This window comes from Danio rerio, chromosome 1 (genome assembly GCF_052040795.2).
Source record: "Danio rerio strain M-AB ecotype USA chromosome 1, GRCz13ab, whole genome shotgun sequence".
Taxonomy (NCBI): Eukaryota; Metazoa; Chordata; class Actinopteri; order Cypriniformes; family Danionidae; genus Danio; species Danio rerio.
This window is the reverse complement of record NC_141021.1, coordinates 28022062-28050003: the sequence shown is the minus strand read 5'-3', so window position 1 is coordinate 28050003 and position 27942 is coordinate 28022062. Positions and strand designations below refer to the sequence as shown.

Sequence of the window (27942 nt, the reverse complement as noted above, 5' to 3'; positions counted from 1 at the left end):
ATGATGAACCAAAGCTCATCACAAACAACTTTTCCCACAAGCAGTGAAGAAATATACTAATATACAGAAGGTGCCAGTGTCATTCGTTTATTCATTCATTCCTTTTTCTTTGGCTTAGTCCCTTATTTATCAGGGGTTGCCAAAGCAGAATAAACCGCCAACTATTTTGGCAATTGTTTCACACAGCGGATGCCTTTTCAGCTACGGCACAACCCAGTACCTCATACAGACTCTCTCTCATTCACACATGCACTCATACACTATGTCCAATTTGGTTCATATAATTCACTTATACCGAATGTCTTTGGACTGTTGGGGAAACCAAAGTACTCAGAGGAAACCATAGACCGGGGTAAACATGCACAACAGACTCCACACAGAAATGCCAACTTGTCCAGCCATGACTCAAACCAGCGACTTTTGTCAACATTGGATGTAACATGAAACTGTAATGTGCATAACTCAGGACAATAAACTAAAATGAACCATGGTAATATCAACAAAAAAAGCATAAAAATGGAAGTGCTATTCATCGTATTTATAAAAAAAATACTGTTAAACAGATTACAGATTTTTATCATAAGATTTTTAGCTTTTTTTTAAAAATTGAAATCAAGGAAATGTTTTACAGTGTAGGTGTTTTCAGTTTATTTACAGGTATGAATTGCATTATGGGACACTGATCACTGCTCTGTCGACTTTTGATGTTGAAAATTCACCTCGGCATGCTGTCACTTTTATTGACATTTTAGTAGTTTAAAAACAATATATTGTGTAATACAATAAATATAGAAATAAGTTTATAATATATATAGAAATATTAGAATAACCGGAAATTAGTTGGCAGATTATTACAGATTATTATTATTATTACAGGTTTTTGCACTGTAGTTTACAACACCAGCACAGACAATATCACTTAAGATCAAACCATAAAAATTGTCAATAAAAGTCACAGTTTCAAACTTTTGGATATCAAAAGTTGTTGAAGGAAAGATCCCAAAATGCTATTTAAAAGAATACCACTTTTACAGAGTAGCTATACACTGCCATATATATATATATATATATATATATATATATATATATATATATATATATATATATATATATATATATATATATACAACCGTTCTGTCTGGTTCTCAAGGCTGATAGCTGTGCGATATTCTGCAAATAACAGCACTTGTACAGCCTTCTCAACCTTTTGTATTACTCTGCCTACATAGAGTGACAGCAGGTCACTAACAACAGTTTGACAAATATTGCAGCTTTGGACAAGAATGTAGTTGTTTAGATTGTAACTATGCAGTTTATTCATAAGGATAATGCCTATTTTAAATAGCTATAATTTCTGAGATACAGCGTGTTGGCATCCATATACTGAGCAGAGCAAAGACGGTTGACACTACGCCACAAGATGGCGACAAAGACAGCATAATGAGCCCTTAGGGGAGAAAAAACTTAGTTATTTCAAACTATAGCTGATCAAATCATTATAAAACAGGTAAGTGACATTCTAAGTCGATCTCTCTCTTTTTTATATTGTAGTGCTATATTTATACCATAGAAATGTGGTAGTGTTTGCTTTGATTTGGCTTTCTCTGGGTTAATTACTGTGATCTACTGATTGCAACAGAGTAATACTGGGAAAAGTCTGTAGACTGATGGCATTTTATGCCGTTCAGCCTTATAATCTCAAAATGTAAGCAAAACCACCTGTTTTGTCATCACTTTAGACATTACACAAGAGCAGGGGTGTCCAAACTCGGTCCTTGAGGGCCGCTGTCCTGCAGATTTTAGCTCCAACTTGCCTCAACACACCTGCAAGATTGTTTTTAGAAAAAGCCTGGTTAAGCTGCAGTCACATTGGAGTTTGAGCATGCGATATTCTGTCATGCGGCACTGCAAAAAGGGGCGGGATTAAACAAGCTTATTAGACATTTAAAAAAGCGAGCGATTGCTTCATGTTTTAATTTTCTGTCCAGAGAGGTCATGTTTTGATCCTCGATTGGTCTCACGCAGTCAAATGATGCGATTTCGCAGGTCAGAGTTCCCAGGTGTGTCTGATTGGGGTTGGAACTAAACTTTGCAGCACACTGGCCCTCCAGGAACGAGCTTGGACATGCATGCACTAGAGAATCATTTAGATACTAGCTCTAAAGTTATGTTAGTAAATTAGCAATGCTTTCTGCTGTTCTGATGGTCAGCTGCAGATGTAAAGGAATGGAAAAAGGAAATAGATCCTCATAAAAAGAGATTTTGAGACTCTCTGTGTCTGATTTTCTTTTTTATACATGATTATGCCATCAAACTGTTGTACAAATGCAATATCACACTTGTAGCAGTGCAATGTGGCTGTTCATCACTGATGGGACACTAAAGCACTCAGCCTGTGGCCTTGTACCAATGCACACCTCCCACCAGTGCCAGTTATTTCTTATACAATACAAATACAAATTCTTATACAAAACTTTTATTAAATGTTAATAAAAGTCATTCTGTTAATCGGCATAGTTGAATTTTCAACATCAATATTTGACAGAGCTGAGATCAATGCAGTTAATAACTGTAAATAAACAGAAAACACCTCTGTGAATTACAAAATAAATACAGACTCTGTAAATTAACAGATTATTTTACAATGCATTTTCACTTTATCATCATTTAATTTATCTTGTCTAATCCACATAAAGATGCTTTAAAAACATAATATCACCCCATGACTATAGCTTAAGAGTTGATATTTCATATCTCATATTGAGCAATGTTTCTTGTTTTCTTAAGAGTCTGTAAGCTCTCAACATGCATTGCAGCACAAATAAACCAGTGGTCAGAAGGATTATTGTATTCCTTTTTGCTTATTTGATTTATGGTGCTGTTTTTGTCAACAGTCACCAGAATTTGCTTTGTGCAGTTTTGTTGATTGTTATTGAGGTTTCTGTGTTGATGGTTTAAAGTCCATGGGTTTCTATATTTTAGTACTACATATACTTTTATTCAAGATCACAGTTCAGTTCACAAGTAACTGTTTATGTGACAAAAACATTTTTACATATTAAAATAATTTATTAGTGAGAATTAGAAGTGTTACTGTGTAAAACAATGTGCTTGTATGTACTTGATATATTTTGTATTTGTATTATAATGATTTTCAACAACTCTGATGCACTGCCATTCTATAAAAAAGCAAAAAAAAAGAGGTGTAGTCCCTAAGGATTTACTGTCAGGTCAGGATCAAGCTAATGTGGTAAATCAGCAATTTGTATTGATCTAGAATAATTTTTACAGCTATTCTTTATTCATTATTGTTTAAAATAAATTAACAGATTTATTCAACAAAGATTAAAAGCAACAAAAGTTTTCGTTTATAATTTTGAGTAAAAAATCTATTCACAGGCCCTTTTATTGCAAAGTAGCATGTGCAAGTAATGTTATTAAATGTTTATATCTCACTAGTCCATGTATAAAAACCATACAATTCTAAACACTTCACAACACAAAAAGCTCAAAAGGTCAAAAGAAATGTATTTCTAATCAAAGCCACTAATTAGAAACTGAATATTTATAAGCCATAAAAAGTAATGATTTTGCCAACAGTCAATATTTAATGGAAATATAGGAAGCAGACACTTTCATTATTTGCCATTTAAGTAGCACTTGTATTCGGAGTAGCCTGTTACTAAAGATCTACAGTCCATTGAAGCATTACACTAAAAATATACAGTTGATGTCAGTATTATTAGCCCCCTTTTGATGTTTTTTTTTTCTTTTTTAAATATTTGCCAAATTATGTTTAACAGAGCAAGGAAATTTTCACAGCATGTCTGATAATATTTTTTCTTCTGGAGAAAGTCTTGTTTTATTTCAGCTAGAATAAAAACAGTTTTAATAAAAAAAAAAACATTTTAGGGACAAAATGATTAGCCCCTTTAAGCTTTTTTTCGATAGTCTAAAGAACAAACCATTGTTATATTACTTCCCTAATTACCCTAACCTACCTAATTAACCTAGTTAAGCCTTTAAATGTCACTATAAGCTGTATAGAAGTGTCTTGAAAAATATCTAGTCAAATATTATTTACTGTCATCATGGCAAAGATAAAATAAATCAGTTATTAGAAATGAGTTATTAAAACTCTTATGTTTAGAAATGTGTTTAAAAAATCTGCTCTCTTAAACAGAAATTGGGGAAAAACAAATAAACAGGGGGCTAATAATTCAGGGGACTTCAACTGTAGAAAAATGTACTTAAATTTGGCCAATTAGTTGGACAATTTCAATCAGTTATTCATTGCAATTTATACATAAACAAATATTTCAGTATTTTAATAGCATAGGGTGACTGGGTTGATTAACTAGCAATTTTACAGAAGAAACTAAGACATTGAAATCTTTATTATCATGCATTTAACAAAACCATGATTGTTTTAAAAAAATAAACTGAATTATTGTGGAAAGCTATGTTTAAGAAAAACACATACAACTGATTAACAACTTTGGAGCTAAAGGCAGGTCTGTCTTTAAAGCTTTACTAGTTGTCAAAAAGTCCTATGGAGAAAACTCACCTTTTTTATCTCTGGACTGACTACTGCACTCTATTTTTATCATTCACCCTATGCAAATGCTAATAAATCATTTTGCTCTAGTTTTCACTCTGGCACAAACTAAAAAAACTCCATAGGCTAGCCATTGTTGTGAATTATCACTGAACTGTTGCAAATGTTCAGGCAAATTTCATTAAAGACAGATGAGCATGGACAGAAGAGCTGGAATCAGGTGAAGACCCAGGTGAAAACCCAAACTGAAGCTGTCCTCAAGGCATGTCTAAACACAACCACACCTCCATATGACATGTCTCACCCTCAGGACTTTGACACCTGGCAACCCTCAAGATCTGTCTTTCTTTACCTGGCCTCCCCTGAGTGTCAAGACTGTCTCACTCAGCAATCCAGCCATGCCTTTATTTACTCACCTCAAGTGGTTTTGTTTGGGTATTTATTTATTTATCGTTTTACACAAAAGAAGATGTTTTGAAGAATGTTGAAAACAGGTAGCCACTGACAATCATATTTTCTTTCTCTCTATAAAATTGTGTTCAGGAGAAGAAACAAACTTCTGAAGAAGTTCAGAAAAAGAAAGAAAAAGTTTTAAAACAAGTGGAGGGTGAGTAAATAGAAACATAATACCTTTTACACAAAAGAAAACTAAATAAACTAAAAAGGTGGTCTGACTGATGTTTTATAGGATGATATTTGTTATTTGAGTTATAGAATTTTGAAGAGTAAATCTAGAAACATTTTGAAGAATAGTGCAAATTGAATTAAGATGTTTTTACCAGCACATTCTAAACTTTTCTGTTTGTCTGTCTTTATAAAAACTAGTCTATTTTTATGTTTCAAAAATGTTTTGAGTTTTGACATTGTGCAAAATATCTTCTTGTGTTCCACAAAAAAACAAAAGGTATACAGGTGTGGAATGATGATGGAGGATGATGAAGACAGAAGGAAAATGTTTGGTTGAACTATCCCTTTATTTTATCAGATATTAGCTTACACAAAAAGCAGTCCATCAGTCAATGCTCTTGATAAATTGAACTTTTATCCTTCGTTTTACAGACTGAACGTCATTTCAGTCGCTAAAGAAATGGATGGCGTGAGTTAAGTGAGACAAGACTGTAAAAAAGTGTAAACATCTAATAATAAATACAAGGCAATAAAAGTATTAATGGTGAGTTGGTGACATCTAAAACTGTTTTGTTTTGTATTTTTGTTAACTATTAGAGCTAGTATGATCTGACATTGACAAATAAAATATTTATAATCCAAGTAATGATTAATTCTGTGACAAACGAATTGCTTATAGCTAGTCAAATTTATGCATTCTGCATTATTCTATAATGAGTAATAATACACTCACTCAGTATAGATATTATGAAGGTTACATTTAAGTAACCTCAAAAATAAAATAACGTGTTCTACAATAACTTGATATAATGATCAAGTCTGCAATACCCAAATTATCATAATGCACCCCAATGACTCCAAAAGTCAAATTGCCAAAAAAACTAAAATGACACGAAACAAAAAATAACATTAAACTATAAGACAAAATCTACAGGGAAAACTAGGAGTTGCCTTACCTTTGTGATGGTCATGCAGTATGAAGAGACCTGAGAGTACAAGCCACGGCCACTAAATCCGCGTCTTTTTAAACACTCTCTCGCAGAAATGTGTCAGAGAGAGAGAGGTAGAGATTATGGGATGAGCAGAACACAGATGCCGCAGTGTTTGAGGTGAGCTGTGAGCATCGGCTGGCATCTGTTTCACTTCACTATGGGACACAAACGAGTCATCCAAAAGGGGCGCCTGGCCGCTCAGACATACAAACACACCACCGAGCTCCATTCACATTTCAAGGACGCTGTTTGTCTTATTGGGTGTGTTCATACACAGCGGTACATAATCGTTTAAATGTATTGATTCCTAAAATGGTTATCCAAAGTTTAAACTAAAATATCCCTGAAGCAATTTGTACAAAATTCATTTTATACCAGAATAAGTTGATATTCATAAACTATTGTGATTGGTCCAATGTGTACAACGGAGTGAAATGTAACAGATACCACGTGATGCCTCTGCACACAAATTACTCCCGCTTTTGACTGGACAACAAATTGTCCTGAACAAACAATTCCTGAAAAACTTTAATAACAATTTACTTTAAATTGCCAGTTAAGTATTAAAAACGTTAATATTTTCAGGGACAGATGAATTTACCCAATTAGAAATTACTTCCACATACTAAGCCCCGCCCGTTTCCATGCTGCTACTGTTTCTCTCAGGACCCGTCCCGTTTGTCGATGTCTATGGGTGTGGGGCGGCGCTGCGGTGGAGTGAAAGGGTGGAGAGATGATGAGAGATGATGATATAACCATAACCTGTCTCTGAGAACACTGTCCCCTCCCCCATCCAAGTGATTCGTCTGAGGACTAAATATACACACAAACTGTGCAAGTAAGCATACATAAATTACCAAATAAATTAAAAAAGACAGCTAATCTGAGAATTGATTTAAATTCGTGTATAGGTCATTTTCGTTTTGCTGATGGACGTCGTTAATACACCATTTTTTATTCAATGATAGGTGTTTTCTTCCCACCAAGATGAATAAAGTGGATTTTAAAAATGACATTAACGAAAACCGTTTTAAAAAGTTTTAAAATGTATTTATTTCTAATTAACGTTCTTCGTCAGTTGTTCAACAAAACTGAGAAGGTTGGTAAAGCCATGGTCTATGACAGATCTGCTGGATCTATTTTGGGGCAAGTGGGCTCCTTCTGACATGTATCTATTTACATTATACAGCCAAAAACAAGATCGAGTGCCCTCTTCAAATTCACCAGAAAGATATTCAAGAAAAAAATGCTTTATATTTAATCAGTCAATAAATGCAAGAGGACATTACATACTCTGTAAACCCGATTAGTTAAGTCAAACTGTTTGAGGAAACCATTGCAGAAAACCATTTATGTTTTGAAACAAAAAAATAAACAAACAATCAAAAAAAAAAAAAAAGATTTGAGTATAGGCCTATTTCACAAAATGGCGATCGTCAACATTCCAAATACTTATGTGATCAAGACAGAACTTTGGAAGAAATTTAGAGATCTTTTAAAAAACTAAAAAATAATAAAGCTCCAGGTAACGATGGACTGACCTCTGAATTTTACAAAGAATTCAAAGATGATATCTCAGAGTTTCTTTTGTCTTTAAAGAAATACTACAAAATGAAGTAATGTTGCCAATTATGTTACAAGGATTGATTACACTGATTCCTAAGCAAGGTAAAGATTTATTAAATATAGAAAATTGGAGACCTATAACTTTAATTAGTAATGATATTAAATTACTTTCACACATATTTGCAAGTCGATTAAAGTTAGTTTTAAATGAATTATAGATGATTGTCAGTCTGGCTTCTTATGTGGTAGATATATTGGTAATAACATTAGATTAATATTAGATTTGATTGATTATAATTTTCTTTTAAATGATGATAGTTACATCCTCTTTATAGATTACTATAAAGCATTCAATACTGTAAACCACAATGTTTTATTTGAAGTTCTTGATTTCTTCGGTTTTGGTAATAACTTCATTCATGCAGTTCGAATTTTATAAACTAATTGCACTAGCTCTGTTAAACTACCTTTCGGCACCACTTCTAGATTTAACATAGGTAGAGGAGTTAAACAAGGAGATCCATTATCTCCTTTATTATTTTTATTAATAATACAAGTATTATATCTTCATATTACATTTAATCCCTTTCATGACATCCAGTTGGCCAGTAATGTGATTAAATGTTCCCAGTAAGCAGATGATACTGCAGTTTTTCTGAAAGACAAAAGAATTGAAACTAGCTCTATAGTGTCTTTACAGATTTTATTTAGCATCAGGATTAGCTTTTAATGTTAAAAAAGTGAATTATTTGCTTTAAAAGAAAAACCTAGTAATATGTCTGAAATTTATGGAATTCCAATAAAAGATATTATCACTTGTTTAGGAATTAAGATATGCAAGGACCAAAAAGAAATAATAACACTAAATTATACCCCATTAATTAATAAAATACAAAAGACTTCAATATTTGGCTAATGAGAGACCTATCTCTGAATGGAAGAGTTTTGTTATCAAAGTCTGAAGGTTTATCTAGATTGGTTTACATTGCAATGACTATAGACATTCCAAAAACGTATAATTAACCAAATAAATAAATGTATATATAACTTTATTTGGAAAAATAAAATTCATTACTTGAATAAAAAAACACTTTGTAATCCATTTAATCAAGGTGGGCTAAACATACTTGACTTTGAAATATCAAACACCATTTTTAAAATTAAGTGGATACAAAACTATATTCGCTCAAAAAACAAACTATGGTATTACATCCCTAATATTATTTTTGAAAAGTAGGTGGCATTGAATTTCTTCTTAACAGCAATTTTAATATTAGTAACCTTCCCATAAAACTTTCAAATTTTCACAAACAGACATTGTTATCGTGGATGATTATATACGAACACAAAATTTCCCCTCACAAATGTTTAATTTGGAACAATAGATATATTACACACCGACTTAAATCTCTTTTTTTCATTAATTTGTTTAGAAATATTATTTTGCTGATTTCACAAGTTTTCAATAGTAATGGTCATGTGCTTACTTATTTAGAGTTTCTAAAAAAAAATCTCTTTATATACCTGTTAAAGAGTATATGATGGTAATTAATGGTATTCTCTCTGAGCTTAAGAAATGATTAGTAAATGATATAGTTCAAGACACAAATTTAGATTTTAGTCTTAAATTGGAAGGTATAAATATAAAATAATAATAATAATAATTATCTTAGAATGATTTGCCGGATTGTCAGTGTTCCTCCAGCTATTGGGTATTGGATATCACAATTTCAAGATGTTAATTGGAACGAGACCTTTAAGATTTCCAGACGTGTTTGTATAACAAATAAAATTACAGAGGTATCATTTAAAATTGTTCATCGTATTTACCCTGTAAAACAGGTAATTGCAAGATTTTGTTAAGATATTGATTTAAAATGTACTTTCTGGAACGATAAAGAAGAGAGTATTGTTCATTTATTTTATGATTGTATTTATACACAATTATTTTGGTGTGATCTTTTCTTTTTTGTTAAGCAGAGTAAAAATATTGCACTGGAATTCAAAGAAAAAGATGTCTTATTTTTTATGAGAATACAGTTGACTTCAAAATTTGACATATTGTTAATTTGCTCATTATATATAGAAAGATTTTTATTCATAAATGTAAATGGGCTGTGAAAAAAAAAAAATGACTCACTTTAAAATAGAAATAAGTCATTACCTATGCACGATAAAAGAAACTAAAAATACCAAAGCAAAAAGAACTGTTAATTATTTTAAAGCCTTAAATTTTGTTTTTTGAATAATTTTTTTTCTTCTTATATTGTACTTGATTGGATGTTAATGTAATGTTGTTATTGCCCTTGTATGTTCTGTGTTCTAAAATTGCAATAAAAAAAAATTAAAAAATTAAAAAATGGCGATCGAGACCAGAAGTAGGAAAAACTTTGTTCCGGTGCAATGGCAGAGACTTGCTTTGATAGATTTGCTCCAAAAATGACAATAATACACCTAATAAAATTATTAGTGATATTTGTTCTAATCTTTCTCTGGTAGATATTTATAGACTTTTACACAATGACATTTCCTCTTCTTTTACCTGGTTTAAATTTGACCTGACTCAGAAATCAAGTATAGACTTTTGGTAAATTTCTGATTGTTTGATTTCATTTATTAAATCTTGCAGTCTCTCCACAGCCCTATTAACTGATCATGCAGGTATTGAACTTGTAATTCATCACGAAAGCCTGGATATTGGAAATTAAACACCTCTCTATACAAAACTCTGAATACTGTTTGGGGATTAAAGGCATAATTGACTCTTTAAAAAAAAAACACATTCAACTTTTGAGAGTTGGCAGAAAACTAAAAATCCTACACAGCTCTTAACATACCAAACTCTTCTGTTTTCTTTCTCGGCTGAGGTTACTTCTGCAAAGCAGACATATTTCTGTCAGATAATCAACAATGCCACTAATCCTCGCCTACTTTTTAAAACCTTTTCCTCCCTCCTCTATCCTCCTCCTCCACCCGCATCCTCCACACTTACTACTGATGACTTTGCTACATTCTTTTGCACCAAAACTGCAAAAATCAGTGCTCAATTTGCTGCACCTACAACAAACACGCAAGATACACCACCAACACCACACACACTTACATCTTTTTCTCAGCTCTCTGAGTCTGAGGTGTCCAAACTCTATCTAGCCATGCAACCACCTGTCCACTTGATCCCATTCCCTCTCATCTCTTGCAAGCCATCTCTCCTGCAGTCATACCAACACTGACTCACATAATTAACACATCTCTTGACTCTGGTTTATTCCCCACTTCATTTAAGCAGGCTAGGGTAACCCCACTGCTAAAGAAACCCAACCTGGACCATACGCTACTTGAAAACTACAGACCGGTATCCCTTCTTCCATTCATGGCCAAGATTCTGGAGAAAGTAGTGTTCAATCAAGTCCTGGACTTTCTTATTCAAAACAATCTCATGGACAACAAGCAATATGGCTTGAAGAAAGGCCACCCAACTGAGACTGCCCTGCTCTCGGTCGTGGAGGATCTCAGACTGGCTAAAGCAGACTCAAAATCCTCAGTCCTCATCTTGCTGGACTTGTCAGCTGCTTTTGACACTGTCAACCACCAGATCCTGCTATCTACGCTTGAGTCACTGTTATACAATGGTTCAGATCTTACCTCTCTGACAGGTCATTTAGGGTGTCTTGAAGGGGAGAGGTGTCCAACCTACAGCATCTAAACACTGGGGTACCACAAGGCTCTGTTCTTGGGCCACTTCTCTTCTCCATCTACACGACATCTCTAGGACCAGTCATCCAGAAACATGGATTCTCCTACCACTGCTATGCTGATGATACCCAGCTACTGTATACCTCTCTTTTCATCCTGATGATCTCTCGGTTCCAGCTCACATCTCAGCCTGCCTGTTGGACATTAACCTCGCGAAAACGGAAATGCTTGTAGTTTCTACCAACCCGACTCTACACCATAACTTTTCAATCCAGATGGATGGGGCAACCATTACTGCATCCAAAATGGTGAAAAGCCTTAGAGTAACAATTGATAACCAACTAAACTTCTCTGACCACATTTTTAGAACTGCTCGATCGTGCAGATTCACACTTTATAACATCAGACAGATCCGACCCTTCTTATCTGAACATGCAGCTCAACTCCTTGTTCAAGCTCTTGTTCTCTACAAACTGGACTACTGCAACTCTCTGCTAGCTGGGCTTCCAGCTAACTCTATCAAGCCTCTTCAGCTGCTCCAGAACGTAGCAGCATGAGTGGTCTTTAATGAACCTAAAAGAGCACATGTCACTCCACTACTCATCCGTTTGCACTGGCTGCCAGTTGCGGCTCACATCAAATTCAAAGCTCTGATGTTCTCTTACAAAGCGATTTCTGGCTGCGCTACTTTTTATCAGCTCTCACTTCTGCAGATCTATGTGCCCTCCAGCAACTTACGTTTTGTGAATGAACGTCGCCTCGTGGTTCCATCCCAAAGAGGGAAGAAATCACTTTCCTGAACGCTCGCGTTCAATCTGCCCAGTTGGTGGAATGAACTCCCTAACTGCATCAGAACGGCAGAGTCACTCGCTGTTTTCAAGAAACGACTAAAAACTCAACTATTTAGTCTCCACTTCACTTCCTAATCTGCAATTGCCTCTCTGGATATACCACTAACTGTACTAAAAAAAAAATAAAATAAAAAATTACTAATACTTTCCTTCTTAGACTTTACAGACCTGAAACTTGCCTATAGCACTTATTCATTGTTGCTCTTATAGTTGTGTAAATTGCTTCCTTGTCCTCATTTGTAAGTCGCTTTGGATAAAAGTGTCTGCTAAATGACTAAATGTAAATGTAAATTTAAACTCTCATAACTTAAATTGGCAATAATTAAAATTTGAGTGTCACAATTTTTCAATCAAATTTACCTAAAAATTGACAAATTCTAAGGGAATATATTATGAATCCTTAGTAAAGGAAATTAATCATTTTGCATGTATTACTTTCCCATCTGACACAGAGACAGAAAAAATATACACATTGAGAGAAAAATTAAACACCTTTTATGAGGAAAAGACAAAAGGGGCCTTTATTATATCTAGAGCCAAGTGGTTAGAAGCTGGCGAAAAGAATTCAGCATACTTTTTTAACTTAGAAAAAAAACGGAGTGAAACAAAAAAAAAATAGTTCTTTGTATATTGATATACACATCTTATACACATCTAATTTGAACTCTGACTCAAGTGACCTTTTTTTTTTAGTAAATTACATAAGTAAGATTGATAAAAAATGTCTTTAAGGGAACTAGATGATATCATTAAAAAAAACGCCTTCCAACAAAAGTCCAGGACCTGATGGTCTGCCTTTTGAGTTTTATAGAGTTTTCTGGGAAAATATAAGAGACTTAATTTTAAACATATTTAATGAATGCCCTGCCAATGGAGAACTTACAAAATCAATGAAATAGGGAGTAATTTTTTTTATTACAAAATTGAATAAAGACAATCTTTACTTGGATAATTGGCATCCAACTATGCTACTCAACTCAGATTACAAATTACTAGCATCATTATATGCTACTAGATTAAAACCATGTTTGGAGGAAATCATATCTCTCTCCCAATCTGGATTTATGAAGGGAAGAAATATTTCACATAATATTAGATTGGTATTAGATCTGTCGGATTACTCTGAGTTAGTAAATGAGGAGGCTATAATTTTACTTTTACATTTTTACAAAGCCTTTGATACAGTTGAGCATAGTTTTATGTATCAGACACTTAATTATTTTGGTTTTGGCTCAACATTTAAAAAAAATGAAGACATTTTATTATAATTTTTCAAGCAGTGTTTCTTTATCCAGTGGTACTTCTCGTTTTATTATTCGGAGAGGCATAAGACAAGGGTGCCCAATTTCACCATTTTTATTCTTATTAGTTGCAGAAACCCTAAATCTTTATACTGTACATTGTTCCCAAATTAAAGGTATTAAAATAGGCGGTACCACATTAACTATCAGTCAGCTTGCAGGTGACACCTGTTTATTTTTAAAAATTAAAGATCAGTTCCCAATTATTTTGAAGGCTTTTAAGCTGTTTTCTGATGCATCAGGTCTGTTAGTTAATCAATCCAAAAGTGAAATCACGGCTATACACCAAATAGGCGATTTAAGTATAATGGAAATACAAGTTAAAAAGGCAGTTAGATATTTAGGTATTGTAGTTAGTAAATCAACCTCAGAACGGATTACAGACAACTTTTCACAAAGGCTTCAAAAGACAAAAAATATCTTTAATTGCTGGCTTCAAATAAATTTATCGGTTCAAGGTAGAGTGCTGATCTCAAAAGCTGAAGGTATTTCCAAACTTGTATACCCTGCACTGTCCCTTTATGTAGATTCTAAGATGTGTACCACATCTGAAAAAGTTTTATTTAAGTTTATTTGGAGAGGCAAAACAGAGTATGTTAAAAGAAAATCAATAATAGGAATATCAGAAGGAGGATTAAATGTATTAGATTTCAAAACTATTAGCAATGTCTTTAAAATCAATTGGATCAAAAACTGTCTATAACAATTATTCATTATGGCTCTCCATCCCTAATCTTGTCTTTAAAAAAAGTGGTGGCCTACACCTTTTACTAACTTGTGATTTTAAGTGTTCTAAAATTCCTTTTAAGATGTCCAATTTTCATAAGCCTTGAATACATGGAAACTGATTTATAAACATAACTTTTCCCCCATTTATGTATTATCTGGAACAATCAGTATATTTTATTAAAAAACAAGTCCATATTTTGGAATGATTATGTTAAAAAAGGACAAATTTTTGTTACAGACTTATTAAATTGTGTAGGGGACTTATGATTACAATGAATTTATTAATACTTTTGGTTTAAAAATTACTTTGAATTTACACATGCGCATACATATAAACTCGATCCTCACATAAACACTCACATTAACACACGCACATACATATAAACTTGCTGCATGCAAAGACACACCTACACACTCGCATATACATATAAACGCTGCATGCAAACACACCTAAACACACTCGCATATACATATAAACTTGCTGCATGCAAACACACCTATACACACTCGCATATACATATAAACTTGATTCTCGCATAAATACCCAAATTTACATGCACATGCATATAAACTCGCAGCATGCAAACACACCTACATAATCGCATATACATATAAACTCGATCTATGCATATGCACCCTCAACAACGCGCACATGTACAAACTCACTGCATGCAAAAAATAAATAAATAAAATTCACAAACGTTTATCACGAATCTGGTTATTGCAAAGCTTATGAAATAGAAATAATGCGATTAATAGAGGGATTAAATATGTTAAATTATGAACATATGTTATATAAAATTTGAGTATATATAAATAGACTATTCAAAATAAGAAATATTTTTATTTAAAACCTTTTCATTTAATTAGGTAATTACATACACAAATATAAATGGACAGATAGAAACCAGAACAGTCAGTGGAGCGACCAGAACTATAAATATAAATGTTTACTCAAACTAAACTCCTCTTTTCTATTGCAAATGTTAATGTAGCCTATAGTCTTCTTGTTTTGTTTTTTAAATTCTTATAATTGTTATGCTTTTTATATGTTTTTACAATGTGGCTGTCAAAATTGCAAGATTTAGGTATCATTTTGATTGTTAATTATTCAGCATATACAAATAATAATAATTAAAAAAAAAGTCTCTGCTCATCATGTTGGTCAAGTTAACACCCATGGAAAAGTTATATATATTCTCTGGACACTCCTTTTGTGTTTAATAACTACTACTTATATTTTTACAGCAGCTGGCATCCAGCATTTTGGTGCATTAGCCTGTTTGTTGGTAACAGGAAAACCCACTTAAGTGCATTCCTGCCCCCTACTGGACATAAGTGTGTAACCCTTGACGAATAGTGACACCAATAATAAAACAAACATAAAAAACTAATATTAGACAAACATATTTTATTCAAAGTGATTACTTAAGCAACCTTATATTTATTAAACCATAATAACATTTCCAATAATTTAATTGCATATTAAACCTTTAGTTTTGCAGGAGCATTCCTTAGCATTATCTTTTTATTTTTTTATTTTTTTAGAATTAGCATAATCTATTTTCATAATTCAACAGATGTAATTCCTCTATTAATCACATTATTTCTGTTTCTTAAGCTTTGCAATAACCTGATTAATGACAAATAATAATCTTGTTCATTACACTCAAAGGACTTTTACGTTGAAATTAAACTACTTCCTTTTAAAGTGAAATAACTTCCTTTTACTGTGAAAATTCATGCATACACATATGAAATCACTTGCATATATGTATATACACAACTAACTGTATATATGTTTGTGAATTTTATTTTCTATGTTTGCACAAGTGTCATTTGGGTGTTTGTGCACACATCAAGTTTATATTCTTATGTGAGAGTTTATGGGTGTATATGCATAGATCAAGTTTATATGTATATGCGAGTGTGTATAGGTGTGTTTGCATGCAGCAAGATTATATGTATATGCGAGTGTGTATAGGTGTGTTTGCATGCAGCAAGTTTATATGTATATGCGAGTGTGTATAGGTGTGTTTGCATGCAGCAAGTTTATATGTATATGCGAGTGTGTATAGGTGTGTTTGCATGCAGCGTTTATATGTATATGCGAGTGTGTGTAGGTGTGTTTTTGCATGCAGCAAGTTTATATGTATGTGCGTGTGTTAATGTGAGTGTTTATGTGAGGATCGAGTTTATATGTATGCGCGTGTGTATGTGGGTGTATTCATGCGTCAAGTTTATATGTATATACACAAGTTTCATCTATGTTGTTTTGAACATCCAGTAGTATAGGTGTATATGCGAGTAAATTATAGGTGTATATACATGTGTTTTATGTATGTGTTTATAAGCGAAGTTTGATTTAAATCCTACACGGCACCTCATATAAAACTGAGCGCAACATGCACGAGCGCAAAACCCCTCCCTACCTCCTCCCCCGTATGAATATGCTTATGACTCTACTTTTCAAAACCATACGAAAAGTAATGTTAAAAGCAAGCAAGAAGAGAAACTTTGAACAGAATGTGAATTGGAGGTGCTCCTTTCAGAGGTAGACTGGAGAAAAACTGTTATTTGCAAGTTAGCCTCCGGAATTAATAACAAAAGAAAATAATTAAGTGGGGAGACTTTAGCTGATGCGGTTAACACAGTTGGGTCTGAACATCGCACCGAATGGATTTAAAAAAGAAATAGTGAGATCTATAGGTGTAAACTGTTGCAGCATCATTAACAGCTTGAGTTGGCGCAGCTTGTAAAACGCATGGTAACATGATTTGACATGATTGAGCATGAACTTTATTCGAAACCAGTGTCTGATGAACTCATTTTTCTATTTTTCCCCCAATACATATCAGATTTTGCCTACTATTTATCACGAGGAAAATAAAAGAAGGAATCATTAATAATTCTGTGCATCATATTTTATCTGCACATTTATTGAATGGAAATGTTTCTGATTCACGTATGCCAATTCATCTTCAGATGGCGCCTTTTTTAGCATTGTGTGTGCAGTAAATCGCACTGATTACATTGGGAAAAACGGTGACCGCTGCAAATTGCGCTTTAATGTTTGGCTGGTCACCTATGGTATGGAAACCTTATATACCTGCTAGACATGCGGATGAACCCGTCTCATACAGCTGTCATTGCACGGCTCAAAGACACTTTGTTGAGTGCAATTTAACACAACTGCCTCTAGGAGTCGCCAATAGAAATCAAACAAACACACACAAGAAATGTTTGCACGCCAGGCAGGAAATTAATGTGTACCTGCGCACATTCCCACGTTCATTTCATCGTTAGTAAATCCAAACTTGAGAGTGAAACCTGGCGTATGCAAAGTTTTTGTGCGTATGCAGCGTTGATACATGATACATACCCAGATCTCTGCACTATTACTTTAATTTCACAATTTTGATAATTTCATTGCATTTTATAGGGTAAAATATCAAAACATATGTTGTGAAAGTAGTAGGAATGACGGGACTGTTAGTAATTAAAGACAGAAAGAACTTTTCTATTTTGAGTGAACTTCTGTCACGGATTATTTTAGTAGGATAATATGCCTGTTACCCCCCAATAGTGGATTCACTATTACCCTATTTTATAATGTGTAATGTTAGACTATTTGATGATTTTTGTGTCATTTGTTTACATGTATGTAATTGCTCTTACTGTATGCTACATTTTTATGTTTTCTCAGGGAATCCGGGCCAGATCAAGTGGTCATTGATACCTCAGGTTAGACGGCTGATAACAGCAACAGCATCTGGCCTACAACAGCATCTGTCAGATTTTAAATCTGACCTGACTGTCATGTCATGGACTATTATTTCCAGTTTGGGTAAAGTTACAACAATATTCAGCAATAATTTTTTGATGTTTATTGACAAAGATAGGAAAATAGTTTTATTATAAATCTAAATTGAGTAACAAGCCATAAAAAACAACAGCAGTTTATGCTTATTGTCACCGACTCGGTCCAAGTCATTCCCCTCGCTGGCCAGCAGAGGTCACCATCTCCGGACTTCTAACCATTACGTCATCCATTCACCTAATCCCAGCACACCTGTTCTCCATTCCACTAATGACCCACGTACCACATATAAGCAGCTCACACACACACTTCAGTGCAAAGTCTTGTTTAGCCCCGGCCAGCATTTCTGAGCGTTCTATCCTGCCTGATCTCCCGTTTACCACTTCAGCCCGTTTCACGACTCTGCTCTGTCTTCTGCCTGCCCTCGACCAAAGCCTGTTTCCTCGGACTCTGATTCTCGCTGCCTGCCCCTGACCAAAGCCTGTTACACGGACTCTGAATCACGCTGCCTGCCTCTGACCCAAGCCTGGTAATCACACTGCGTCTGTTATCTGCTACTTCCCCTTTGATGTGTATGTTGTATGTCCGCACAGCCGTGCGAGTTGTTGATGTTTAAGTGTGACTTAATAAATACTGCAAAATGGATCCCTCCGTGTCAGTCTCCCCGTTACAGAAGACTTCGCCCAACATGGATCCCGCAGCCATCCAGGTTTTGTCTCACGAAGTCACAGCTCAAGCTCAGGTATTGTCTACTCACCAACAACAACTAACACATCTAACCCAGTTGACAGACGAACTTGTGAAAGCTCTACAAAACCTGCAAGCTGCTCCCACAGCGCAACTCACCGCCAACTACTCTCCGAGTCCACTTGTTGTTACACAACCCCCGATGACTTCCGGAGCTCGATTGGCATTCCCTGAGTTCTCAGGTAACCCAGCAAAATGTAAAGGCTTCCTATTGCAATGTAAACTGTTTATCGCCCAACAGCCCCATCTGTTTAAGGACGATAATGGGAAAATTGCTTTTGTGTGCTCACTGCTCACTGGGAAAGCGCTAGACTGGGCTACTGCAGTTTGGCCAGACAGTACCCCGATATTTCCCTCGTTTAATGACTTTCTCAAACGTTTTTGCACTGTGTTTGATCATCCGGAGGGTGGTCGTAACGCTGGCGAGGAGCTACTGTGTATCCAACAGGGAGATCGCTCCGCAGCTGAGTTCGCACTGCAGTTCCGCACCTTGGCAGCGCAAACTGGCTGGGCTGATGATCCGCTTACTACGCTCTACAGAAAGGCTCTGAGACCAAAATTGCAGAAAGAGATGTCGTGACGAGGGAAAAACACTGGATCAACTAATTGAACTTTCCATAAGGTTAGACACTCTCCTCCGCACTCGCAACCCAACCCACTGTGCTCAATTGCTTCCAGTCCTGTATCCCCTGAGATCTCCGCTGAACCCATGCAATTGGGCAGAACCCGCCTGAACCCAGAGGAACGAGAACGACGGAGAAGAAATCACCTGTGCATCTATTGCGGACTTCCAGGTCATACGAAGGTTTTATGTCCCAACAAGCCTCTCCCTAAAACCCTCTCGGTGAGTGCAACCACTATGTTCACGACCACTAATAATGTTATGAATTTGCCTGTCATTCTGAGAAATAATGGGGATGAAATTGAGACCATGGCCATGATCGATTCAGGAGCCGCTGGCAACTTTATCGATTACACGTTTGCCACCACTCACTCCATTCCTCTAACCTCCTGTGATTCCTCCATAGTCATCACTGCTGTAGACGGGCGCCTTTTGGGAGAGGGACGCATAAAATTCCAGACTTAACCAATCTCTCTTCAAACAGGCTCTCTCCATGAAGAGGAGATTTCCCTTCTTGCCATCGACTCCCCTAAGCACTCTGTAATTCTTGGGTTACCATGGCTACAACTGCATGACCCTCAAGTTTCCTGGAGAACTGGTGAGATCACAAAATGGAGCAATCAATGCTTTACCCAATGTCTGCATTCTGTTTCCCCTGTCCACATCAACACAATTACCAACTATTACCAACAATTATCAAATACCGCTACCCCTTGCCATTGGTTCCAGCCGCCCTTGAGCAACTCCGATTCGCCCAGTATTTCACTAAGTTGGACCTCCGTAGTGCATATAACCTCATCCGCATACGACAGGGAGACGAGTGGAAAACCGGGTTCTCTACAATCGACGGCCACTATGAATACCTCGTTATGCCCTTCGGCCTAGCAAACAGTCCTTCCGTGTTCCAGGCTTTTGTAAATGAGGTATTTAGAGACATGCTCAACAAATGGGTCATAGTGTATATTGACGACATCCTGGTCTACTCTAATTCACTATCTGAGCATATTCAGCACGTCAGGGCAGTGCTTGAACGCCTCATTCAGAACCAGCTATATGCAAAGATCTCCAAGTGTGAATTCCATCAGACCTGCATTTCGTTCTTGGGTTACATCATCAGCCCTGAAGGCGTGGCCATGGACCAGCAAAAGGTCGATTCCGTAACACAATGGCCACAACCTGAGACCATCAGACAACTGCAACGATTCCTGGGCTTTGCTAACTTCTACAGGCGCTTCATAAGGAACTTCAGTTCAGTCGCTGCTCCACTTACCGCCATGGTTAAAGCTAACAACGCTCACCTAAAATGGAACCCAGACGCTGTTCGAGCGTTTACTCAGCTCAAAACCCGCTTCTCCAGTGCACCCATTCTGCCTCATCCTGATCCCGAGCAACCATTTATTGTTGAAATTGACGCATCCAACACTGGAATTGGAGCCATCCTGTCTCAAAGATCCCTAATCACGAAGAAGCTCCATCCCTGTGCCTTCTATTCTCGCAAGCTCAACTCCGCTGAACGGAACTACGATGTGGGAAACCGAGAACTCCTCGCCATGAAGGCAGCGCTAGAAGAGTGGAGACACTGGCTTGAAGGCGCCAAACATCCTTTCACTGTCATCACCGATCACAAAAACCTGAAACATATCCGCTCCTGTAAACGTCTGAACCCTAGACAGGCACGATGGGCTCTGTTTTTCACTCGATTCGACTTCCAAGTCACCTATATCCCTGGCTCAAAAAACATCAAAGCAGATGCTCTTTCCCGCCTCTCAGACGATGAAACCTCCGAGTACAATGATGAACCCATAATCAAAGATCCTCTAATTGTCGCTCCTATCCAGTGGGACATTGAACATGAAATCCTTCAAGCCGCCGAAACCAGTCCCACGCCACAATCCTGTCCAGAAAATAAGATCTTTGTTTCTCAGTCACTTCGAGAAAAACTCATCTCCGAGGTACATGACCACCCCAGTTCCGGTCATCCAGGCAGCACAGCCACCGTGCAATTGATTCAATCCCGCTATTGGTGGCCATCCATAAACAAAGATGTCATTAACTTCATCAATAAATGCTCACCCTGTCAGATGTCTAAACACTCCCGTCACCGTCCAGCTGGATTACTCCAACCCCTGGAGGTGCCACACCGTCCCTGGTCACACATCGCCATAGATTTCGTTACCGATTTACCCATATCTCAGGGCAAAACCACCATCCTCACAGTAGTGGATCGATTTTCGAAATCCTGCCGTCTCATTCCCATATCCAAACTGCCTACAGCCATGGAAACAGCCGAATTACTCTGCGAGTGTGTGTTCCGGTACTATGGTCTCCCCGAAGACATAGTGTCGGATAGAGGTCCCCAGTTCACATCTCGACTCTGGTCCGCATTTTTCAAGAACCTCCAGGTGAATATTAGCCTAACATCCAGCTATCATCCCCAATCCAACGGGCAGACAGAGCGCTTGAACCAGGAGATTGGCAGATTCCTCCGCACATACTGTCACTCTAACCAAAATGAATGGGCTAAATTTCTGATGTGGGCAGAATATGCTCAAAATTCTCTAAGAAAGGCATCTACTGGTCTAACTCCATTTCAATGCGTACTGGGCTTCCAACCTCCTCTCTTTCCCTGGTCCGGCGAGACCTCTGAACTCCCCGCTGTGGACACCTGGTTCAAAAACTGCGAAGAGGTCTGGAACGCAGCTCACACTCACCTCTCTCACGCCGTACGGCGTTTCAAGGAACAAGCCGATCGACACCGACGTTCTGGTCCCATGTATTCCCCAGGACAATGGGTATGGCTTTCCACCCGTGACTTACACCTCAAACTGCCCTGCAAGAAGCTCAGCCCCAGGTACGTGGGTCCGTTCCAAATTGAAAGACAAATATCTCCTGTTTCGTTCAGACTGACACTCCCTAATCATTTCCGTATTTCTCCCACTTTCCATGTCTCTCTGCTCAAGCCTGCTGCTGGTCCAGCCGAGGCGGATAGAGAGGTGGCAGCCGGTGAACAGGGTCCCCCGCCTCTCATGATCGATGGTGAGGAGGCCTACCAGATCCACGAAATCCTGAGATCCAGACGCCGGGGTGGACAACTCCAATATCTCGTTGATTGGGAGGGGTACGGTCCGGAGGAGAGATCTTGGATTAACCGCAAGGACATCCTAGACACTACACTACTAGAAGAGTTCCACTCACAACATCCGGATATGCCGGCCCCTCGCCCCCGTGGAAGACCCCGGCGTCGAAAATTGCCTCACTTCAGGAGCCGTTCGTTGGGGGGGGGCTCTGTCACTGACTCGGTCCCAGTCATTCCCCTCGCTGGCCAGCAGAGGTCACCATCTCCGGACTTCTAACCATTACGTCATCCATTCACCTGATCCCAGCACACCTGTTCTCTATTCCACTAATGACCCACGTACCACATATAAGCAGCTCACACACACACTTCAGTGCGAAGTCTTGTTTAGCCCCGGCCAGCATTTCTGAGCATTCTATCCTGCCTGATCTCCCGTTTACCACTTCAGCCCGTTTCACGACTCTGCTCTGTCTTCTGCCTGCCCTCGACCAAAGCCTGTTTCCTCGGACTCTGATTCTCGCTGCCTGCCCCTGACCAAAGCCTGTTACACGGACTCTGAATCACGCTGCCTGCCTCTGACCCAAGCCTGGTAATCACACTACGTCTGTTATCTGCTACTTCCCCTTTGATGTGTATGTTGTATGTCCGCACAGCCGTGCGAGTTGTTGATGTTTAAGTGTGACTTAATAAATACTGCAAAATGGATCCCTCCGTGTCAGTCTCCCCGTTACACTTATGAATTGAATGACAAAAAACTGTGTATATCTGTGAATAATATAACATGTTCTGGTACACTGGTTAGAGTAAACCTTTTGTCTATTTTCTCCCAAGCAAAACATGGATGTAGGTGCCAAAGTAGAATTCATCAACTTTTGTCTTTATTTCTTGAAATAACTCATCCCTCCATACTCTCTCCACAGTGAAGTCACCCCTGGTATCTGTTACCAGATCACATCAAGCTTAGCCAGTGACCATCAGCTGTCCCTGGATTTGCCAGTGGTAGGCATGTGATTTCTTTAATTTTGCTTCACCCTCTTTAACTGCCGTGTATGATGCCTCTCCATTGTGATTCACATCTAGGCATTTAACCTCTACCAGGTCAAAAGGAGGGTTTTCATTTGGGTCAACCCAACTAAGATATTCAGAAATGGCAGTACAAGCAAAACTCCAGCAACTGACAGAAGTGAAGAACAAACGTTTGGAGAAACCAGGCTTAGTTGTTATTGTTATTATCGTCAGTAAAATAGTCATTTGAGATGTCTCTATTTTGATTTGCTCAGTAAAAATATAATTTATAGATATCTTTAATCCCAATTTCCCGTTCCTTCCAACGGTAACAAGAAACTGCTGCATTATCTCCCTTACAGAAACCTGGCTATCTGCGCATGTACCAGACACAGCTGCTGAACTTTCGGGGTTCTCCATGCACTGCATGGATAGAACGAAGAAACTCACAGGGAAAAGCAAAGGAGGAGGTTTTTGTTTCTTTATTAACAACTCCACGCTCAAGCCAACACAGAGCAGGTGCTCAGGGAACTGTATGGAAGCATAAGCGAGCAGGAAACGTCACACTCTGAGGCAGCGTTTATTGTTACAGGGGACTTTAACAACGCCAATCTCAGGAAAATTGCTCCAAAATACTATCAACAAATCGCCACATACACGCGTGGTGATCGTATCCTGGACCACTGCTATTTTCCATTTCGGGGTGCCTACAAATTCCTCCCCCGCCCACCATTTGTCAAATCAGATCACTTTTCTGTTCTGCTCTTGCCTGCTCACAGGCAGAAACTGAAACGGGAACCACCCACCCTCAGGATGTTTCAGAGCTGGTCAGACCAATCGGATTCCATACTCTAAGACTGTTTTGATCATGTGGACTGGGATATGTTCATGGCAGCTTCTGATGATGACATCATAGTGTACTCAGACACCGTTACATGCTTCATCAGAAAATGCATAGAAGACGTGGTCTCAACAAAAACTGTCTGTATCTACCCCAACCAAAAACCATAGATCAATGGCGAAGTTCGACAGCCCTATGAGTGCGAGCTTCCGCCTATAAATCCAGAAATGCTGAGGAACAAAAACAAGCAAATAACTATCTCAGATAAACCATCAAAGCAGCAAAACGTCAATACAGAGACAAGGTAGAGGGTCAATTTTACACCAATAACGCAAGGAGCATGTGGCAGGGACTTAACTACATCACAGACTTTAAAGGTAACAAATCCGCCACTGTAAACATTGCTGCATCTCTTCTGGATGAGCTCAACTGGTTCTACGCCCACTTTAAAGCCCTGGACAGCATGCACACACTGCACGCTCCTGTGGGCGATACTGAAACCGCCAGCACACTCTCTGTTTGTGTAGTGGACGTAACGAGATCTTTCCGTCGCGTGAACATCTTTAAAGCTACGGGCCCAGATGGCATCCCTAGACGTGTACTTAAAGCATGCGCACACCAGCTAGCGGGGGTTTTCATGGACATCTTTAACCTCTCGCTCTCTCGGTCTGTGGTTCCCACATGCTTTAAGACAGCTACTATTGTGCCCATTCCGAGAATCTGCTAAAACCACATGCTTGAATGACTGGCGTCCCGTTGCTCTGACACCCATCATCAGCAAGTGCTTTGAGAAGGTGATTAAAAAGCACATCTGCTCTGTACTACCCGATCACACTGACCCTCTGCAATTTGCATACAGAAATAACCGCTCCACTGATGATGCAATTGCTTTCACCTTGCATACTGCTCTGTCTCACCTGGAAAGCAAAAACACATATGTGAGAATGCTGTTTGTTGACTACAGCTCAGCATTCAACACCATAGTGCCTGCCAAGCTGGTGGTGAAGCTCCAGGCTTGGGGTCTACACAGCTCTCTGTGCAACTGGATCCTGGACTTCCTGTCAAGAAGATGATAGGTGGTCAGAATGAACAACATTACTTCATCCACACTGATCCTCAACACTGGTGCTCCACAGCTCAAACGTCATCGTTAAATTAGCTGATGACACAACTGTGGTGGGCCTAATCACCAATGATGATGAGACTGCCTATAGAGAGAAGTTGCAGACTCTGACGCAGTGGTGTGAGGAAAACCACCTCTCACTCAACATCAGCAAAACCAAGGAGCTGGTGGTTAATTTCAGGAGAGAGAAGAGAGAACACACCCCTTTCACCACAATCAACAGGACACCAGAGGAGAGAGTCAGCACTTTCAAGTTTCTCTGAGTCCACATCGCTGAGGATTTGACATGGACTGCCCACACAAATGCAGTGTTGAGGAAGGCACAACAATGCCTCTTCTTCCTCAGGCGTCTCAGGAGGTTTGGAATGAGCCCCCACATCCTCCGCTCGTTCTACACCTGCACTGTGGAGAGCATCCTGTCTGGTTGTATCACCACCTGGTATGGAAACAGCACCAGCAGCAATCGCAAAGGCCTACATAGGATTGTGCGAACTGCTGGACGTGTAGTAGGACGTGAGCTTCCCTCCCTCCAGGACATTTACACCAGGCGGTGCATGAGGAAAGCCAAGAGAATCTTCAGAGACTCCAGTCACCCAAGCCATAGACTTTTCTCTCTGCTACCCTCAGGCAGACGGTTTCGCAGCATCCGGTCATGCACCAGCCGGCTGAAGGAAAGTTTCTTCCCTCAGACTATCAGGCTGATGAACACTTAACAAACCTCAAACAGACTCTTCCATACCCCTCACTGCACACCATTAATATGTAGCATGCACTGCACTTTAACCAATCGATACTTGAAACAATACTGCCTACAACTATGTGGATACCTATTCATCGCTGTCAATTTTACATTGTCCTGTTTTTTTGGGAGTATGCTGTTGTATTTTGCACTGTCTGTATTTTGCACTGTCTGTATTTTGTACTGTATTTTGTCGTTATATCTGTATTTTGTACTTTCTGGAGCCAGCACCTTTTCGCTCATCATAGCACACGTGCTGCTGATGATGTAACAATAAAAGTGATTTGATTTCAATATATATATATATATATATATATATATATATATATATATATATATATATATATATATATATATATTATTGGAACATGATCTTTACTTCTAATGATTTTCAGCATAAAAGTAAAATCACCCATTTTGACTCATACAGTGTATTTTTGGCTACTGCAAGACTGATAAACGGCAAGTAACAATTGACTAGATATCTGTCAGTAGTGATACACAAATAAACAAGGAGGACGTATAAATCTCTTCATTTATTTTAAGCACTATTCTTTCAATAATGTTTGAACATGTTTCTCTTTTTTCTATTATTTTTGTAGATTTTGTCTTGATGTTGCTGGACAATGAAGAACAGACAGGAACTGGACAGCTTGTGATGGCAGTAACTGAGCAGAACAGCTGCTTCTACAAGCGACAGCCCAAATCTTACCAAGATCATCATGAGACTGTTCTTCCACGCCTGAACCCAGAGCTGCTTGTGTTGCCAATGTTTGACCTATGCAGTGTATCTGCTTGGCATCTAAACAGTAGACCTCAGGTATTCAGGAACTTCTCTTGGAGTCGTATACATGAAAGCTGTCAAACACAGTCCAGTTACTCAAGTCTAAACTATTGCTTTAAACTGAGATTGTCAAAGTTTGAACAGTCTCAAAGGGTGGTCTGCAATCTTGACCAGGGGGGAAATATTTGTTGTATTAGTATATGATATTGTAGTATAAAACAACATATTGTCTAACAGTAAAACCTTCTCTGTGGTTCCATTTGGCTAAACAGACTCCACAAATTAGTGTTAAATCATAGTAAACATAGTATATGGCACTACTGGTTTGTTAAAGAGATTCCTTCAGCTAATAATGAATATTCTGTCATCTTTTACTCAGCCCTTACTATAAGTTTCTTTCTTCTGTTATACACAAAAGTAGATATTTTGAAAAATGCTGGAAACCTGTAACTATAGGGTATATGCCGAGCTAGTGTTTTTCCCATACTGATAAACTTCCGATGACCTGTTATTGGGATTTTTTTTTTTTCAATTTACACGGTTCCTTTTACAGCATGGATGTTGTAATGTAATTAAAATGCATTCAGTTAAATAAACTTTGGCATTCATTTAGTTGCTCAAGCTTAAAACAAGACTAAAAGCTTTTTACTCGCACGCCTCCGTCAGAACCAGCAGGCTAGCGCAGCTCCATTGAATATACTGGGGCAAAATAAATGCTCATATTATAAAGACATGGCAGGGAAAATGTAATTTAATACAGTGCTTCTTGTACAATCTGAGACCCATTTTATATCGGATATCACTCAGCCAGTGGAGGTCGCTGATTTTGAAAGAAAACTGACCTTAAATGTCCAGATTTTTTCATTGG

At 37.8% G+C, this 27942-nt stretch overlaps 1 protein-coding gene and 1 long non-coding RNA gene across 2 annotated transcripts in view; one reads left to right on the top strand and one right to left on the bottom strand.

The window, feature by feature from the left end:
- Positions 1-6385, bottom strand: part of coro2aa (coronin 2Aa) — a 50047-nt gene extending 43662 nt beyond the window's left edge. The window contains exon 1 of the mRNA XM_087235206.1: positions 6142-6385. Within this exon, the coding sequence (XP_087091332.1) occupies positions 6142-6156 (15 nt within the window). The 5' untranslated portion in view covers positions 6157-6385. The remainder of the gene's footprint in view (positions 1-6141) is intronic.
- Positions 6386-6841: 456 nt separating this feature from the next.
- Positions 6842-27316, top strand: LOC141385717 (uncharacterized). The gene is made up of 3 exons (XR_015476614.1): positions 6842-7015; positions 18024-18164; positions 26893-27316. It is a non-coding gene; the product is annotated as an uncharacterized LOC141385717 (long non-coding RNA).
- Positions 27317-27942: the final 626 nt, after the last annotated feature.